At 36.2% G+C, this 20,087-nt stretch overlaps 1 protein-coding gene across 1 annotated transcript; it reads right to left on the bottom strand.

The window, feature by feature from the left end:
* Positions 1–345: 345 nt before the first annotated feature.
* Positions 346–5,805, bottom strand: LOC144448031 (di-N-acetylchitobiase-like). The gene is made up of 7 exons (XM_078138180.1): positions 5,665–5,805; positions 3,878–4,016; positions 3,342–3,547; positions 2,698–2,875; positions 1,979–2,076; positions 1,242–1,400; positions 346–546 (listed from the first exon to the last, which is right to left on the bottom strand). Exons 1-7 carry the CDS (start codon positions 5,803–5,805, stop codon positions 346–348), a joined length of 1,122 nt encoding a protein of 373 aa, XP_077994306.1.
* Positions 5,806–20,087: the final 14,282 nt, after the last annotated feature.

The following is a 20,087-nucleotide window of genomic DNA, read 5'->3' as shown; positions in this document are numbered from 1 at the left end:
TAGATGATTACATTCCATTATATGTCTCTTGGTTATTATTTCTACAGTGCTGTGTATGTATTACATCAGCCTGTGTACCGGCATTCTTTATTAGTATCAAGTTAAACTTAAAAGCTAGCAAGCAAATATTCCAACAAACAAACAAACAGACAAACAAACAAACAACAAAGAAGACAAAGTCGGCTTATTTGCATACTTGCATCGTATGGGGATGTTCCTTGATTTTATAGTGTCTTCTTGTTTAAAGGACAAGCACAAACAAAAGATATGAAATTTGCATGAAACATTTAAAATCTCTAAACTCCAACAAATCAATAGTGTACTATCAAACACCATGGCGGTGATTTAGACATTGTGTAAAGCAGGAAGGGCGTCCCACATTGCTTTGGTTTGTTGTATTGCAGAGGGATCATTACTATAATCAAGGCTGTCTCCATGCCAACTACCAACACCACGTAATTTCCGGTTTAAGACGTAGTCATATTTATATTTCAAACTCTCCGGGTCGTCGTACCAAATTTGATGTACTGAATTCGTTGATATATCCTATTGAGTAATAGAAATATATGTATTCTAAATATTTACTGTGAATCAAACAAAAATAACTTCTTTTCGTGGAGAAGGACTGAAAGGTACAGAGAGCAGGCAGGCAGGCAGACACAGATAGACTGAGACTGAGAGACTGAGATACAAACTAGAGGCGGATAGTCAGTAAAAGATAGACAAATACAGATGGAAAGACATAAAACGTGTGGTTTGTCAAATAGTTGTACATGTATGTGCATATATACTATATGAGGATACAGTCTACGCTTGATATGTGTGGGGGTTGTGGGAGAGTGTGCTCATAGTTTAGAAGTACAGTATTTAAAATAAGTTCACTGATTGGCTGTCTGGATGGATGGGAAATCTTTATGAACACCTGTAGACAAATGTCACACAATATAACGGGTAGCGATAGCAGACACTTCAGGTTCCAAGTGATCGGATAATAGGGTGGGTTGGGGTACATTATACCCGGGCCTTTCATATGGAATGGTATGGGGCAGATCAAACAATGGGTTCTAGTGAGAATGGTGATGGTGGGAATGGATGTGTCACATACCATGACCAATGTCATGTGAGCAGATGATTTGGGTGTAGTGTGTTTGATAGTATATGAAGTCAGTCAAAATTAAATATTACCTTTATATGTTTGCCTTTTACTACCATCCCCTGAATGAAAACAATATGTTAAATACCTTGTAATTAAAGAATGGCGATTTCTTCTCATCGTTCCAAAGTCGGCCACTGGTGGCGTTATTAGCTAACAGCTTCATAATCACAGCATAATTCTTCTCGGTGCCAACATTCTCATCACATACTGGCCAAAAGGGTTTATGTTCTATTACGCACGTGTTCTGATTCAACAAGAAGAAAAATATGTTTTTTACTCTATTGTACTCATTGAACTGCACTAATTTTTTTATACTTCAAGTGAAACAGAACTTTTAAGAGTCTCTTTGTTTGTTTTTTTACTGCATTCTACTTATCTAATGTATCACAACTATTAATAGTAGCCCAGAAATAGTAACCCTGAATTCTGTTTGTCACGGTTCCATGCACTTCTATGGGTTGGAAATAGTTATTTAAACTACAACCCCCCCCCCCTCCGCCCTACTAAAAGAAAATCAATTGCCCTTGCTCGACTAAGGGCGATAAGACTCGTAACGATATATACACTGTGCCACAAGAACGTAAAAGAAGTCTCCTGAATGTCCAAGGTGTAGTTATCTTGTACATGACAAAGCATACAGTGCAATTATTATATCATAATATAATTCTATCTCTTTAAATATCATGTTCTTTATTTTATGTACACTGTGTGTATTGCTTTAATATTGAATGACTCATTCTATAATATTAAAACATACCCCCTCCCAAACCAAATCTCCCTGTGACATGGTATATTGAAAACATAGGTACTACACAACTTTACCTTAGTAAGATTCTGACAAGGATAATCATAACCATACCATGGAACACCTAATACCAATTTATCCGGACTTATACCCGACTTAATGTAATCTTCCATGCCTTCAAACAAGGATAAAAGTGACTTATGCATGATGCTTATATATATATGGTAAGGGAGTCAGGGGGCGGCAGGGGAAATCAAACCCTGTCTGTAACATAAAATGTGACTCTCCCCGAGTCCTATGTGCTAGGACCCTCCCTGAATTTCCTCTCTCTAAAATATGACCCTCACCTGTTAAAATATTTCAATGAAAACAGTTTAAACACAGATTCCATGTGCGTAATGAAGGCATAAGCTTAACATGTACTATCAAATAAATATATAACGAAATACACAACAAACACAAATAAATAAAAAAAATAGTAAATAAATAAATAAATATACAGGGAATATGAATACAATGAATGGCGAATATTGCATAAATCACTGAAGAGACACACAGTATCGGAAAACAAACAACATAGCCTGTTACTGGAAATGCAACAAAACAGAAATTACTTTGACAAACATTCAAACAAAATAGTGAAGGACATAAACATTTTTGCTCTCTCCGTGATTCATTACATATGTAGATATTCACCTCAAATCACATACAAAAATAATGAAGAACGTGGGAATTTTTCTTCTCTGTGTGATCAATTACAAATCTATATATTCACCTCACATCACATACAACATACCTGATATGGTTTTATTAATAGGAGAATTAGCATCTGCCACGCATGTTTCCTTTATGCCACCCATTTCATCGTAATCCATGACAAATAAGAAATCGGTGACGTCAGCAAGGCCTTTGTAGTCATAACAACGAAATCCCTGGTCATAGCATTTCTGTGTCCACGCAATGTCAAAGGTCACCTACATTAATATAAGATAATGAAAAGATGGCTCATTTGATGCAGTAATAAGGTACTGTAGCATAATGGAACTAAATAGACCAATAACAAAGGAATTCTAACTTATTTGTAACACTAGATATATGAGAAAGCACAATCTGTGATATCATTCTGGGAGAAGAGTCATGCATCAAAACCTAAATGGCAAGCGAGTGTGTGTGTGTGTATGTATGTATGTATGTATGTATGTATGTATGTATGTATGTATGTATGTGTGTGCACGTATGTGTGTGTGCATGAATGCATGCATGTGTGCATGCATGTATGTATGTATGTATGTATGTATGTATGTATGTATGTATGTATGTATGTATGTATGCGTGTAGGGGTGTATGTATGTGTGGGTGGGTGTGTGTGTGTGTGTGTGTGTGTGTGTGTGTGTGTGTGTGTGTGTGTGTGAGGGGGGATGCAAGCGCTTAATTGCTAACCTGAGATCCAGGAATATGTTCATGAAAAACGTGTGTTGTTTTATTGACTAACTCTGTCAAGAGATTGCGAGACTTTGGATCAATTAGGACGTCTTCTGTGTCGATGTTAATACCGTCCATGAAACGATTTTTAACAAGTGATAGTTGAGAATTAATCCATTTATCCCAATCGTCTTTGTTAGTCAAGTTTGACACGGGGAAACCTCCTGTATGGTGGAATTAAATGTATATGTAAATTAGTCAGACGGTAATCACATAAATAAAGGTAGTGTTGACAGAATTCAATAAAAGCGTTGAGCCTATATGTATTGATGGAATTATGACGCTTGAATTTATAAAATAAATGTGACATTTAATTGCTGTGTTCATTGAAAACAAATGTCAACATCTACAGGTTTTCTTGCTGGTCTGGCAGGGAACTTGAATTATTGGAAGTTTTAATCCAAAGTTTTGGAACAAATAAACCATACTATAATGTTGACTTATCATTGACTTCTGCCTATACATCGGTCAGTATATATAATAGTCTACATTACCAGCTTGTACAAGTCTGGCACCATGAGCATGCGCTGTGCACATCAGTTGTGGATCGTATTCTCCAAATGAAGCTACGGTGGTTATTTTTGACCAATCATAATGCTTCCACGTGGAACCACCAGTACGGAATATGAACACCTGTTTGACAGGACATATGGAAATTTGAATTAAAGTAAAAATAAATGGGTTCATTTCTCAGAATATGGTTAGATATCTATAATCTATCTATAAGACTGAATAATCTGCCATGTTTTACAGTTGCCTCGCTGCAACTGGAAGCATTTTTGAATTGAAACTGGTAAATATAATGACTTACTGATAATACCTTACACCATGAACATTATTGAATCACGTAATGGGTGAACACGCATTTGTGCAATTGTACAAACACATAATATAGTATTGTAAATCCAATCAACTTTGATGGTTCGCACCCAAAAATCAGCGACCCCAGGTGATCACGATTTCAACCTGTTGCTTTACTTCGTCGGGATACAATCGATCTCCAATTAACATTGTGGAATGTTTAATCAAGTTATCGGTATTTTAAACAATTTGCAGTCATGTATTATTGTCGGTTTTGTGAGTGAAAAAAATTATACTCCGTTTACAGCCAGTGCAGATGTACTGACAAATGAAAAGTGCAAACCGCTGGTGCAAAAGTATTAAACCAATTAATGTGAAATACGAAATTCGATGGTGTTGGCTACAGACTAGTAAATAGTTCGAGTAAACTGCTACGCCATACTCTCATCGTTCGAACGGGACGGATGAAAGAGCGCCCTCAACGATTAATATTTCACTGTGATTTCGTTTGTTATGGATCTCCCGTGTATATCTATCACAATAAGTTAATGACAATATTGAGAATGTATTTCCTAATCTCTGAATTCTGGTTTACTTTGGGCACGAAATACTTGTTCAAATAAAAGTATGACTTCCTTAGGTAAATGTAATCTTGGTTATCCAGATTATAACCGCTGGGGGCTTTTCTACGAGACCACGCCCGGGGAGGTCTCGTAGGCAAAGTCCCCAGCTGCGGGAGTCTGTGTACTCGAGACTGAGATAAATGTTGGTCACCATCAAAAAAGCTTATCGTAATGCATGGTTTAATGTTAATGAATTATACGCCCAGTACTTACAACAAGGAAGCTGAGATACATTGATATTGTGCCGCGTTAGGTTTTTCGACCCACGGGAAATATTCATCAATTAAACATTTCTTTAACTGTCAACGGGATGACGTCACTATTTCACTAATACAACGCGTATGCCCTTTGACCCTGCATGCGCTATCTATGATTGTAAGGTGAGTCGAATCATAACACCATATATGCACACGTTGCCATTGATAGAATTCAGTTGTTGTTCTGATCAACCGTACGTGTGCAGCCAAGGGGACCGAAACGACGACCAAGTAGAGAAAATTATCTCACAAGAAAATATTAGCTGTTTGGTTGTGAAGATAGTGTATAAAACGTATTTACCACACGATGCCCACGTTTGGAACAACCCGTAACTGACCTGAAGCTACTAATTTACCTGGTAACGTGCTGACATTTTAGGTCAAACGTACTGGCAATGTGTACATGTGCACACAGGGAAAATTGGGAAACATATACACCATGGTACTAATAAAACAAAAACTTTCCAAAAACCCAAATAAATTTACACAAACGACTAAACTCAACAGATTGAATTTGATCTTTCAAATGAAACATTTAAAGATGCTAATGCATATGTATTCAAAGGCACAGACTACAGTACAGGTATACGTGTGCCTTACCTCTTTCCGTGGTGCAGTAGTAAGTGGCTTACATAACGAAACGTCTGAACACGGACATTTTGCAGCTAAGTTTACAGAAACTACAAAGAATACTACACTACAGACTAGAGTCGCGTGAAATACTATCGATGACACAACCATCTTAAACGAAGATTCGATGGCACAAAACGATTTCGTTGCAATTTGCGTGGAGAGGTCGATCTTTGGTCGGTCCAAAATCTCAAGTCCAACTCACCTTATCGGTTAGGATTGACACTAACTATTGAGGTACACCATAAGACGCTAAAACATCAAATATCGAGGTGTTATCATTTAGATTACATGAATCAGATGAAGATAGTGAATTGATAGGTATGTACAACTGATTTCAAAACCTGACACATGAAGTTTATTAAGTTGGCAGTCACAAATCCACACCAGGTCAATGAATTGTCAGATTACACTGTTTGGCAAACTTGCCGCTTGGTTTGTTCGGACTTGTTGTCGAGTTCTGGGTCTGGTGTCTGGATACATTTGACGACCGTTACCCTTGGAAACATGTGGCGAGCTTTGATGCGGTGAGACGTTTCCGACTGAATGAGTAGAACCAGGTGATTCATCCGACACGACAAGCCTACCATTCTTAAAGTACGCTAATTTGCCCTGTTGCCGGTGGTAAGCGATAGATTTTCTTTGGCGCTTGGTCAGATCATTGCCAATGCCAATGTTTGCATCTTTGAGGTTATTACGTGCCGACAAGGCAATTAGTTTATCATCCCAGTGATGAAACTTTACTATCATCGGGCGCGGTTTTCCACCCCTCCTAGTTCTTACACGATGTGCACGAACCAAGTCTCTATTTACCCAATGCTTTGTATGTATGTTCGTATTGAAGATTTCGATTATTTTTTCACGACATTTTTCAAAGGATTCACCACTTGATTCCTCAATGCCATAAATCAAAACATTGTCCCTCCTGGAAAAGGATTCAAGCTTGTCAGCATCTTCTTCTAGGTTGTCAAGGCGATCAATGATGTCGTCTAATTTGTGGTTAACAGCAGAGACATCTAAATCAACGATACTACGGCTTGCACTCAGTTCATCAAAATCATGTTTCAGTTGATCGACAGAGTCTTTCAATGACGTGTACTGTTGGGTTAATTGACTACAAGTTTCAGCTAACTTTACCTGTGACTTGGTCAATTGTTCCAGGAGTTCTTTTCGTAACTCTTTTCCTGAATTTTTCATTTCTGAGAGCAATTCAGTTTTCATGTTTTGCATTGCCTTTATTATGTCCTTTTCAGGCCCGGGATTCAACTCAATGTCCCCAGATAGTTGCAATAACCGACAAACCAAAGGATTGACAAAGCACGAGTTATAGTCTGTCAGCGTACTTGACATAGTTGGGTGGGAAGGTACACAACTACTCGACACCTGTTGGAATTCACCATTTCTGCACTTTGCTCCGGAGACAGACACTTTTTCATGAAAAACTGTAAAATCTCGCATACATTCCGAGTCAAGGACACTATAAGATAGTCTACCCGATTCTTCAAGCCATGAAGTCGTGCAGTCCATTCCATACAGTGCAAGACATGAGCCTCCATACACATAGAAACTCACGAGTGTACATACCATTAGCCGGTAGAGAATGTCATTCATAGGTGTCCACGTTGACGTTGAGCAGAAGAACTCGATGTGGATGTTTCGCCAATTTTTAGGTTGAGTGAAGCAACCAATGCTACTCCTCCAGGTATCAAGGCTCACACCCATGTTTGCACAATGTTTACCAAAAATGTGGGAATGAAAGTTCCAAAGTTTAGTCAAAAAAATCGTATTTGTAAGAGAGCGAAAGTGACATGCAACCTGCCGGTTGAATGCAAATCACGTGTATCAATTACACAAACTCAATCGACGTTACACCTGACGTGGCCCAAAAAAAGATAGCAGGTGTTTGCGCATGCTCCGAAATGGCTTGCAGCAACAAACTAAAAAGGACGCCAGATGGCAAACGTAAAGGACTTTTCAAAAAGAGCACCTAAAGTATCTTCAATACTTTGCTCACTTAAGGTCACAACCAGATGGAAGTGTATATAACGACTGTGTTGCTCTTTATCTAACGAATCTCTACAACACAAATCACTGGAACGATGTACTATGTGATGTTGCCCTAAATAATCGGTTTGTGTGTAGACATCACGTAGGAGTTCAACACGCTACAGACGGAAATAGTGAGTTTCAATCATGGGAACCTATCTTCTTGTGTTTGAAATTAGGACATTGATAGAGGAATGTAAAGTATTATTACTTAAAATGTGCAAAAAGTAGTTACGTTTTGTATATAAATTAAGGTGTCAATGTTAATGTTAATGTTAATAACAGAATCCGCCTTCTAGGAGCTGTATGTATGTATGTATGTATGTATGTATGTATGTATGTATGTATGTATGTATGTATGTATGTATGTATGTATGTATGTATGTATGTATGTGTGTGTTCATGTATGTATGTATGTATGTATGTATGTATGTATGTATGTATGTATGTATGTATGTATGTATGTATGTATGTATGCATGTGTGTGTTTATGTATGTATGTATGTATGCATGTATGTATGTATGTATGTATGTATGTATGTATGTATGTATGTATGTATGTATGTGTGTGTGTGTATTCACCTACGTATGTATGTATGTATGTATGTATGTATGTATGTATGTATGTATGTATGTCCTACCTATTTAAGGGCAATAATTCATTGTGTAATGGCTAAAACTCTGCACTTAAGAGTCATATACTATCTGGCATATCCCACGCCGGCCTAACAGTAAGTGAGGGAAGTGTACACAAGTTATTTCTGCATTCTTGCACGTATGAAGTGATTGCGATTGAGATGTTGTCAAGTGGATTGAAAATAAAATGAGTGCAAAATGTATTGCTAAACGCTAATGTTTTCATTAAGGCATGATATGGTATATCTGCTAAGGTTCTTATAATAAATATACAAATCTAATAACACAGTCTTTCCTTGGGTACAGTGTCAAACAGCTGTCCCTCTCATCTACACCAATGTTCAAGTGGAGAATGTGTTCACTACAGTGATCTTTGCGACAACACTAGCAAATGTTACAGCAGTGATGACCCACTACTGTGTGGTAAGATACTTCTGATATTTAGAGAGTGTTTTGGGTTAACGTTAAAGATTGTTAACTTGTAGTCTTCCTGGATAAACTAAGGCGTCACTTCTTCTAATTGGTCAGTCGGTTAGTCGACGAAAATGGCACATCACTGCCAATATCCTGTTTCATCTTGTAGATAATTCCTCCTCGAAATGGTTCGAATGCGATAATGGACTAACCATACCAATCTCAAAGTACTGTGATTTTCAAGAAGATTGCACAGATTCATCAGATGAACTACACTGTGGTGCGTTAATCAATATTTAATATTACCATGTACATTGTTTTGGTTTAAATATATTCTTATAGAAAGGTTTTGCAAGTTCTGTTAGATATGCTGCCATTCATAACATTTTAAACATATTAAGAATATTGCTATTGTAATCACATTCATAGACTCCCTCTCATCAAATCGTGTATATATTATTACAAATATTAATGAAAAGATATATTTTTGGACATTTGTGAGCCACATATGAAATTAAAATATAAAAGATGAATTAATAATTTAAACCATTTTGTGACGAACTGGGGAAATATAGACGCAATTACATAGAAACGTGAGCGTTACAATATTCTACCCGTAGATTACCCGCCGTGTAATGATACAGCAGAGACAACTGCATGTGCAAACAAACAATGTATTCTAACTAAGGAAGTATGCGACCTTAAGTTCGACTGTTTGGACAGGACTGACGAGTTAGATTGTGACGAGTCAGGTAAGATTAAACTACCGAACAAACAAACAAACAAACAAACATTCGAGTACATTTAGATGTTCATCTCTGTAATGATAATTAACTACAGCTAGTATCAATCAGTTATTAATCCTGTGTTAGTTGTGTCTCCAATGGAAGTGTTTAATATTCAAACACACCCTCAACGCATTGAATATTGTAATTTATGCAATTAGCAGTTCAGAAAACAAGCATCCCCCTTACGAACTAAGATCAAATTACGTTTTTCTTCACATTTCTGACAGAAACATGTAATGCAATAGAATGTATAGATGGTTCTTGTTTGGCGCCATCATTAGTATGTGATGGGATAAGTGACAGTGTTTATTGTGAAGGCGGACTGGCAGACGATGAACAACATTGTGGTAGGTATATTAATAATATACAACTATGGGATGTTTCTCTTTCACAGTTTTGCAAATGACGAAATCTCAGTAAAAACATACATTGTGTATCATTAAACTGAGCAGGCTTGCATTTTATCTTTCGTGTACAGTGACCTTGGGTGTGAATTCTCAATGTCCTGCCCATATGTTACCATGCAACAACGGTGCGTGTGTTGAAAGTGATCACTGGTGTATATATGACGTTGATGAGTACGGCTATCCTATTGGTTGTAGAGATGCTTCACATTTGAATGGCTGTGGTATGCGAATTTATTTCATTGATTGTAATTGTCTACCGTAAGGGGAGGTAATATTATGGGGTTTTTTCTGTCTATCTATCTGTCTGTCTGTCTGTCTGTCTGTCTGTCTGTCTGTCTGTCTGTCTGTCTGTCTGTCTGTCTGTCTGTCTGTCCGCCTGTCCGCCTATCTGTCTGCCTTTTAGACTGTGAAAACGATATCTCAAGAACTGATGTTTTCATGTTATGAATATTTCCACGCGTATATGACATTTTCATACTAGAACTGGTTAGATGTTGGTATGAACTGTTTGCGTATTAACGAGTCATTTGCATACATAATAGCTTTTGAACATGTATTCAAATTGCAAGTAACTTTAAAATATCACCTAGATTTATGATAAGTAATTACGCATCCTTGACTGTTTCGGTAAACATTCTGCAATGTTAATGAGAAATTTTAATTCATATATTCACCTTCACATTAGTGTCGCCTCGAGGGGGCGCTGCAACTTGTCTACGTTTAATTTGAAGTTATCAAGATATGCATTTCGTATTCGGTTACAAAATTGACTTGTGCATTTCAGTGTAGTTATTTATACATTCTTATGTAGTCATGGACTTGTTTTTATGTGTTTGCGTGCTTGGATATTTGCTTTGTTTTTTGTACCCAAAACCGAAAAAAAAATCACTTCATTGATTACCTCGAAGAAGGGTAGTTATTTTGTAAACTGACATAAACAGACGTTTATATCAACGATTTCCCTAACTGAATAATTGAATATACAGTTTTGCAGCAGGTATTACACTGGAAATATATATTCCTACTCACTTTTCAGAGGACACAGAATGCAAGCCTGTTCATTACAAATGTCAGGATAGCTATTGTATTCCATTGCACAGATACTGTAATGGTATTGCAGACTGTCCACTTAAAGATGATGAAGATTTCTCAGCCTGTGGTAATAGTTGAAATTGCTCTGATATTTTGCGTATATGCTTTAAGAAATGTCTATTACATGGCAGTTGCTAAGCGACAGCCAGTACATGTGCACCTCGGGACATATTCTAGTTATACCCATGTGAATGTACTACACAGAAACATTAAGAAAGAAGCCAGTCACCAAAGTTATATTATCGGTTATCACGTGATACTTTGTATTGTATACCCTTACAATCTTTTCTATTTATTGTAATGTTATATTGGCCTGTTTTCCGTAAATATTCGGTTTGAATTTCAGTTAAGACATTGGATGATGTATATTATCATATTGATTTTATAGAAAGTTTGAAGTGCCCTGCTGGATCCTATAAATGCCAGGGTGACAAACTTTGTATTGGTCAATCATATATATGTGACGGTGTTCCACAATGTATTTATGGTGATAACGAACTGTACTGTGGTGAGTGTCCATCAAATTAATAGATAGTGAGTGAAATCAATATGCATGAAAGAGTGCATGTCATTAGCTATTCTTTTCCTAATTTATAATATGAAGGTTGGTATCGTTATATATCATGTGGCTTACCCTCCGTGAACTTGTATATATATTAAATTAATTATTGCAAATGGGAGCAAAGTAAAACATAGTGCTAAGTTTCACAAATGCGTCATAATTTCTCTTTCCATGTGTACACTATAAACACTTAAACAATTATTTCCAATCGATGAAAAGACAGACAGACAGACAGACAGACAGACAGACATACAGACAGACAGACAGACACACACACTCACTCACTCACTCACTCACTCACTCACTCACTCACTCACTCACTCACTCACTTCCAGAACAACACCTCTCTGCGTTGTTACGATATTCCGTTTGCAAATAAAAACATTGTTACAAAATTATTCTTACCATCAGCAGTGATTATTTTGAATGCTGTGCGACAGTTTGTTTATGTCATCATACATTACTGTCCCCTGTAGTTGATTGTTGATGCATCACTTTATATGGCACAGCTCAATTTGGACTTTGTTAAATATTTAGAATCGTATATACTTTATAATGGTTATTTTATAAAATGGAAAGATTTTGGTATACTGCATTCTTTGAACTTGAATTTGTCAACTAATATATCCGAGTTGTAAAAGTTACTTGTTGCTGATAATATACAATGCGATTTTCGTGATGTTTCAGAGGTTGCAAGTTTCGAGGGTTGTAAATTCAGAGATTTAGAAGTGATCTGTACCCATCTGTCTTCTCCGTCGTCGTTTCACCTTGAATTACCTTCTTCTGTACGGAGTTTGTAAGTTACTTGCGGATTATTTCAGTATAACAAACATATTCATGCATGCATGCATAATCAATACATACCCACATAAATACCAACACACACGCCCCCCCCCCCTCCAGTTTTATAAAGGTTGTCTGATGAGTCCATTAATTAAAAGGGAACACCACTCCAGGAGGAAATGAAGGTAGTTTCGTAAACTTTGGGTTCTGGAGAGTCACATCATGATTTCACATAAAATACATATTGCTCAATTGCTAAGAAACATCAAATTGAAGGAAAGTAACAATAAAACAAACGCCAACTACAGGGCACAGACACATACAAATGATCGACTTAATTACTGAGCTTATCAAGATAAACGTTCACATACGGCTATATATTGCGTTATGTCGACTTTATTTGAAACAAATAATAGAGAAAATCACAACAAATTACTGATTTTATTTAACACATTTACCATATATATTCTTTGTAAAAGTAATACATGCATTGTAATAAATGTATGTATGTATGTATGTATGTATGTATGGGTGGATGGATGAAAACTAGGTATGGTTGCTAAGGTGTGTTCACTGTATGTTGCTCAGATAATTTAGTTGAATATTAATAGATGTAACACAAGTTAAATGTAGATGCTATATATGTCTAGTAATTACTTTACAGCTGACATCTAATGTTTATTCGCCATGTAAGTATTATCTAAAGATCTACTTGAATCAATTATTTATGAAGATATTGGCCAAGTGTACATAGTTTGATATATCATATGAAGATGTTGGCTAATTGTAGCTTGTCTTACGTATCATATGCCAAGACTACCTAGTTTCATATATCACATAAAGTCATTGGCCAAGAGAAGCTAGTTTGATATGTCATATGAAGATACTAGCCATGTGAAGCTAGTTCGATTTATCGATATATAAATATCGGCTAACTGTACCCATAGTTTGATCTATCAGCAATATTAAATCACACTCGGTATCCCTTTATCAATTTCTTTTTTCCATATATGTAGTGAATTAGATTATAAATACTCATACTGAATACTTATTCAATCTGTTAACAAAGACAAAATTCTCAGGTACAATTTTCAAGTTTGTCTTTGGAACAAAAGTTCCACACCATACATACAAGATTTCAGATAAGGCAAAACTCCGTTAACCACTACATATCTAAACAACATCTATTTTGACACTGCGATCATAAATAATACAATACAATACAATACAATACAATACAATACAATACAATACAATACAATACAATACAATACAATGCAATACAATACACCCTAATTAATGCTGTTCAGGCAATTTCGATGTCTGTCGCTAAAATCAATATATCATATGAATATATTGGCCAAGTGTGTGACTAGATAGGAAATGGTCATATTAACGACGTTCACTGTTATTTTATACTATCAAACTTGATTCAAATTCAAATTCTGCATGCCACTGTTGTGAGAGCTATGCTCAACTTACATGACAGTAAAACTATTGCACCTTGCATTACAACTGTTACTAAATTGGTGACAGTGTTCTACATGCAAATGAAGGTTAATTCTATAAATACAAATAATGATATCTGGAGTAGAGTATACAACAAATACAGTACTAATGGTCGTTTGTTTTGAGATTCAGTAAATGACATTACTTACAGAATAACATTTACTCTTTGTCTACTTTGCGTAACTTCATTATGTACTGTCATCCAGTAATATGGATAAGTATCTAGAAAATTACTGACCGTTTCAAAATGTTTTCTTGATTAAACTGTAATATTTAGTTTTCAGTGCTAGGTGGCATCTTTCGGGTTCGATAAGCTTAACATATTGTTCATCAACCTAGGCATTGTTTATGGGCACGACCGGTGTTGACGTTTTGCAGAACAGCCGACCTGTTACCAACTCCTTGTAGGCTTTCCGAAAATTCTTGTTGCTCATGCCGTACAAGATCGGATTCATGACGCCGCCAATGTGTAGGCACGGATACATAAATAATTGGAGATCGGGCGGAGGTTTCTTGTCAAACCTACCGTAAATGTTCAATAATATTACGAACGGTAGGTAACCGAGGAGGCAAAGACTGAAAACGGCGAGTAGGGTCTTTAGCATGCGCACTTCTTGTGGGCTTGGACTTTTGGCGTTGCCGTTGTTTTGGTTGTTGCCTTGCTGGTTGGTACCGTGAGCCTGAATTCGTCGTCTACTTTTACGTATGAACAAGAATATCAGGAAATAGCATACAACAACAATGCCAGATGCAATGTAATTGGTAAAGTATATGATATACAGCTTTATGAAGGACGCACCGAATGCTTGGCATCTGAAAATAGGAGGTCGGTATATAGACTCACTCGTGCCACCTACCGAATTCATGATTAGCGGATACATCCAACATAACGCCAGAGATATTGTCACGGATACTTTGTTGGTAAGCCGACGATATTTCGAGTTGTGGACAACATACACGTATCTGTTCAGAGCAATAGTGGCACTGAGTAATAAAGATACTCCCAACAAGCCAGGATGCAGTTTCTGGTGGAAGGAGCAGTAACTCCTTGAAAATCGCCAAGTACGGTTGAGGTAGGAGTCAGTTACTATTGAAGAGACGAACACTGCTGCAATGATGTCAGTCATACTGAGATTAGCCAAGTAGACGTTGCTGTATGTACGAAGTTGTTTCTTTAGCATTACGACAGCAAAGAAAATCACATTGCCAACGAGTGCGAGCATGGTCATTACACCTTCGATAGTACCAACTACTTGGGTTATCCAGACAGCCGGTAACTTCATCATGGGAACCTGCAACGGTATCGCCTCGGTGGTCGAGCTGTTGTGTGTTGTGTTATTCATCTCTGTTTGAAACAAATTGTGGCGCTTACTATGAGCAGAGTTTCTGACGGAAATGTAATGTATTGGTATCCAAAGTACAACAACATTCAAAATAAGAATCATGTTTTATATTCTACATTCCAAAGGATTTAAACGTTTGACCTAATTTGCGATTGGTTCCCGTTCTCCATTTCGGCATTCTTATTGGATACTCGATGATTTTATGGCCAATGTTAAGATCAGCCCTATATCATAGTCAAGTCTATGATAATGTTGCATTTCAATAATTTATACAAAATGTCCAAATAAAATGGTACCTTCAGTGCCGCAACAGAAGTCACATAATTGAGCCGTAGTTTCCAATCAAAGGGCCAAGGGCAACAATGGATACTTCAATACAATTTTCAGCTATTCATTTTATTTTCTTCAAGCCAAAGTATTTAGGCATGCATCGTCACGAAATGTTTTTTTGATAAAAATAAGATAAATGTAGTCATGGTCAAACTATTGTTGATTTCCTCTTTCTCTATAGACATGCGAGAAGATATGTACCAAAAGGGAGAGACAGTGAAATGAAGAAGAAATAAATGAACACAAAAATCTGTAACATTTTGAAGCTCAGCAATTTTTTTTAGATGAATTAAATTATTGAAATTAAATAAAGATTTTTTTCTTTATTACGTTATTTTAATTTTTACCTCCCGTAAGGGTACGGGAGGTATTAAAAGGGGAATGTCTGTCTGTCTGTGTGTGTGTGTCTGTCTGTCTGTCTGTCTGTCTGTCTGTCTGTGTCATCATTTTCTAAACATCGGCTGGCTCAATTGTAATGAAATTTGGGATATATAATCTTTAGGGTAATAGCTAGACCTGATTAGGTTTTGAGTCAGATCTGTTAATGTTTAATTAGAGAAATTTGCATATTATTATTAATGAAATCAACTAATTACGCAATATCTTAAGACTGCATACTTCAATTTCAATATAATTTAGTATATTTGTTAAACATAAACACATACATTTGTCCTGTAAAATTCGTTGATATATCTTAGAGCGTTGATGAATAATTTGCATAATTAAATATTTTTGGTAATTAGGCTATATCTTAAGAATACATACTTCAAATTCAACATAATTTAGTACATACATTAACCATAAGAAAACACATATGTCCTATCAAGTTTGTTGATGCACCATACAGTGTTAATGAATAATTTGCATAATTAATGATTTTCGGTAATTAGGTTATATCTTAAGAATACATACTTCAATTCCAATATAATTCAGTACACACGTTAACCATAACAATCGCATATGTCCTGTAAAGTTTAGTGGTGTACCTTTCAGTGTTAATGAATAATTTGCATAATTAATGATTCTTGGTAATTAGGCTATATCTTACGACTGCATGCTTCAATTTCAATACAATTCAGTACGTACATTAACCATAACAAATTGTGTATGTCCTATAAAGTTAGTTGATGTACTTTACAGTGTTAATGAATAATTTGCATAATTAATGATTTTCGGTAATAAGGCTATATCTTAAGACTGTATTAAGTAGTATCATACACTCTTACATACATTAACCTAAGAAAGCATGCTTGTCCAAAAAACAAAGCCTGTTACCATAGTTTTTTTAGTTTAATGAGTTATTTGCATAATTAGTGATTCCCTTACGGGAGGCGCTCAGTTTAAATCTGGTTATTAAAGGCACTGGGAGTTTCTCACTACTACCATCAAAGTGTTCTTGTAGGAAGGCACTGCAATAATTCATTTCTGTGTTTAGGTCTAATTGGCATAGCCTCAGATTAGTGGTCTGAGGCATAGCTAAGACCCGAACTCCCAAACACTAGATGAGAGAACCACTAACATTGTCGAGAATCAACATTCCTAATATCTTACCACACGCTCCCCCTATAGGAACTACTGTACTCCTCTCTACACACCACATTTAACAAGTCATTCATTCATTGCATGGATGTCTGCAGGAATTTGACTGAGGGTACGTATTGTACTGATATTTTGAACAACGTTGGCAGTGGTGGGATGTGGAACCGGTTGCAAAGGTGGGGTCATGTCAAAATAGCATAGCATTGCAAACTTTAGTGAGATACAATAAGTATAAAATAAGTCAAATAAAATATAACCTTTCCTAATTCCAATTTATAAAACACACACCAAATTGTAAAATATAAACCCTACTCCTAATTTCCCTAGGACCCCCCCCCCCTTGCGATACTGAATGCCCCATAAGCGTACGTGACACTTCGTTTTGCACTTTAAATGTACACCATATCAGTCAAGGTGTCCAATTCAATAACGACGACAAATCTAAGGTACCTGTGTCATTCTTACAATGTGTTCAAAGAAATACCGAAGCGGTTACATAGTAAATTTCTTCTGTCGGGTGCGTTTGAAATAATTTGTTATTATTCATAGGTATTGACAACTTTTTGTGAAGTGCCTGTCTTCACCAATCTCATACAATCCAATGATAATAGCTGTAATACTGAACAAAGACAACACGACGTCTCCCACCCACACACATAATTAGGATTCATAGTAAGAATTCGTATGACTGCAGTTCCCTTCGGCAAGGATATATGACTTAGCTGATCTGGGATACTAACATTTTGTTGAAGCTACCATTAACACAGTATCAGTCTTACAAGCCGCAACCTCTTTTTTCGAAGTATGAATGAAAGGGACTCCGAGGCATTTATCGGTTTTGCAATATGAGGCCCATTAGTTTGAACTTCTATTGCGAAGCAGGACTCTCGGCTTCAAATGTTATAAAATGGGCACACTTAGTTATAGCCTGGTTAGCTGAAGAATCGTGAGATGACATCCCTGTTCCCCCCCCCCCCACATGAGTGTTTTCAGACAACAATGCAGTCTCCTATAATATGTGTATTTACTCAAGTCCCTAAAGCATACAGATATTGCTTTAACAAATGAGGAAGATAAATCACAGCCAACGTATAATTTCGTTCATCCATGTTCTAAAATCTCCATACGATAAATGCATTGATTTTACAGACATTCAGACTGAACGAGAATCACGCGTACGATCAACGCAAATCACTCTGCTGATAAAAAGCCAGAGCTTCAGAGTTGTAACGACGACATATTTTCCTAGCAGAACAAACAACATCTTGATACAATTACGCGGGATATCAAGCATTGTTACGTTGGCAGAGTAGTAAAACCACTCGCGGCAGATGAATTAATTACATGTTTCCGTTTACAAACATCTCCTGTATACACCCAGTTTTGTAAACATGAATAGGGTTCTTTTTTGGTGTTGTTTTTTATCTCTAGGTAAACTGAAAGTGTCAGGTTATGACTTGTGAGCCAGTCGATGTGTTCACCTGTCCGTATTCAACTCTAAAGCCACATATATAGGCTTGTTTACTGCTCAAGTGAAAAAGCATACACAAAACCCCAATTAAATCATTAGATTGCATTTGTAGTATCGATACCTTAATAAACATTGTTTTCTAATGATGTTAACATAATTGATGCCACTTTAAGAAGTATGAGATTATGTCATCAAATTATCATGCCTGCATACTATTTTTGAGTCCAACAAATAACAAGTGGTCGTACCCTATGTTACAATACAATAAAGTGGAATAATACAGATACACGGTCGTGTAAGGCACATAAACAATCATACCCCCGCAACCCGAAGATATATATATATATATATGTGTGTGTGTGTGTGTGTGTGTGTGTGTGTGTGTGTGTGTATATATATATATATATATATATATATATATATATATATATATATATATATATTCATTCATTCCTTCATTTATTAATTGTCAATTTAAAGTAAGTGAATGCTTTGCTGATCCATGCCATCATCTCAAAGGACACAGATGACTTTAAGAATAACACCGATTTGCACTTGCGCAGGACTAACAGATTCTCGGGGACTCCATTATCCGCGGATATTGCGTCCCTTTATCAACTGAACACACACACACACACACACACACACACAGGCATTCAGGAAACAAACTTATCTGCATAATTGTGGACTTTACCTCAATGAACCCATCTAACAATCACAAATCATCACTTTGAATATTAATTTAACGTAATTTAATACAAAATCGTTGACTATATTGCAATGCTCACTGTATATCGACATTTTCGTCCATTACACATGTTATTCAAACGTTCTCTTGTGTTTTCTAATTCTCCATTTCAGGACACTGAAAACCCTTGAATCAAATGAAAACACGACTTGGATTCCGATATTTCTATATAAGTTGGAATTTCTTGGATATTTGTGAGTTACATTGTCAGCTGTACATAATATGATCTTTTAAACTCAACATTACATGAGGGTACAGGCATAAACGTTTTGACAAAAAAAATGCAAATCTGTATTGTTAGTTTTAATCACAGCTTTCCAAAACCTGATAATAGACATGAATGTTAACCTTGGGGAAGATGCACTTTTTATTTTAAAACACTCCAGATTGTTACTTTATTTTAGTAGTTTAACGTATCTGCAATTCATGTAACGTTAAGTGAATACTTAAATTTATAGCATACAACCAATCATGTCATTTACATGCTCTGTAATCAATTTGAACTAAGTAATTTTTTACGCTCTGAGTTCTTAACTGATACAAAACAGTTTATTGGATATCTGTCAATATCTTCCTCTGAAATTACAATTCATTTGTACATGGACATTCTATTCTCTTTTTCTTTGTTATTTGTATTTCTCTTTCATATCCATGTAGTTTATATAAAGGGTATTACCGCTTACATATTTCGTTGGCAACCTTTTCACACAGACCTCTCCACAAAC

The sequence above is a fragment of the Glandiceps talaboti genome, chromosome 17 (genome assembly GCF_964340395.1).
Source record: "Glandiceps talaboti chromosome 17, keGlaTala1.1, whole genome shotgun sequence".
Taxonomy (NCBI): domain Eukaryota; kingdom Metazoa; phylum Hemichordata; class Enteropneusta; family Spengelidae; genus Glandiceps; species Glandiceps talaboti.
This window is presented reverse-complemented; position numbering and strand designations above follow the sequence as displayed.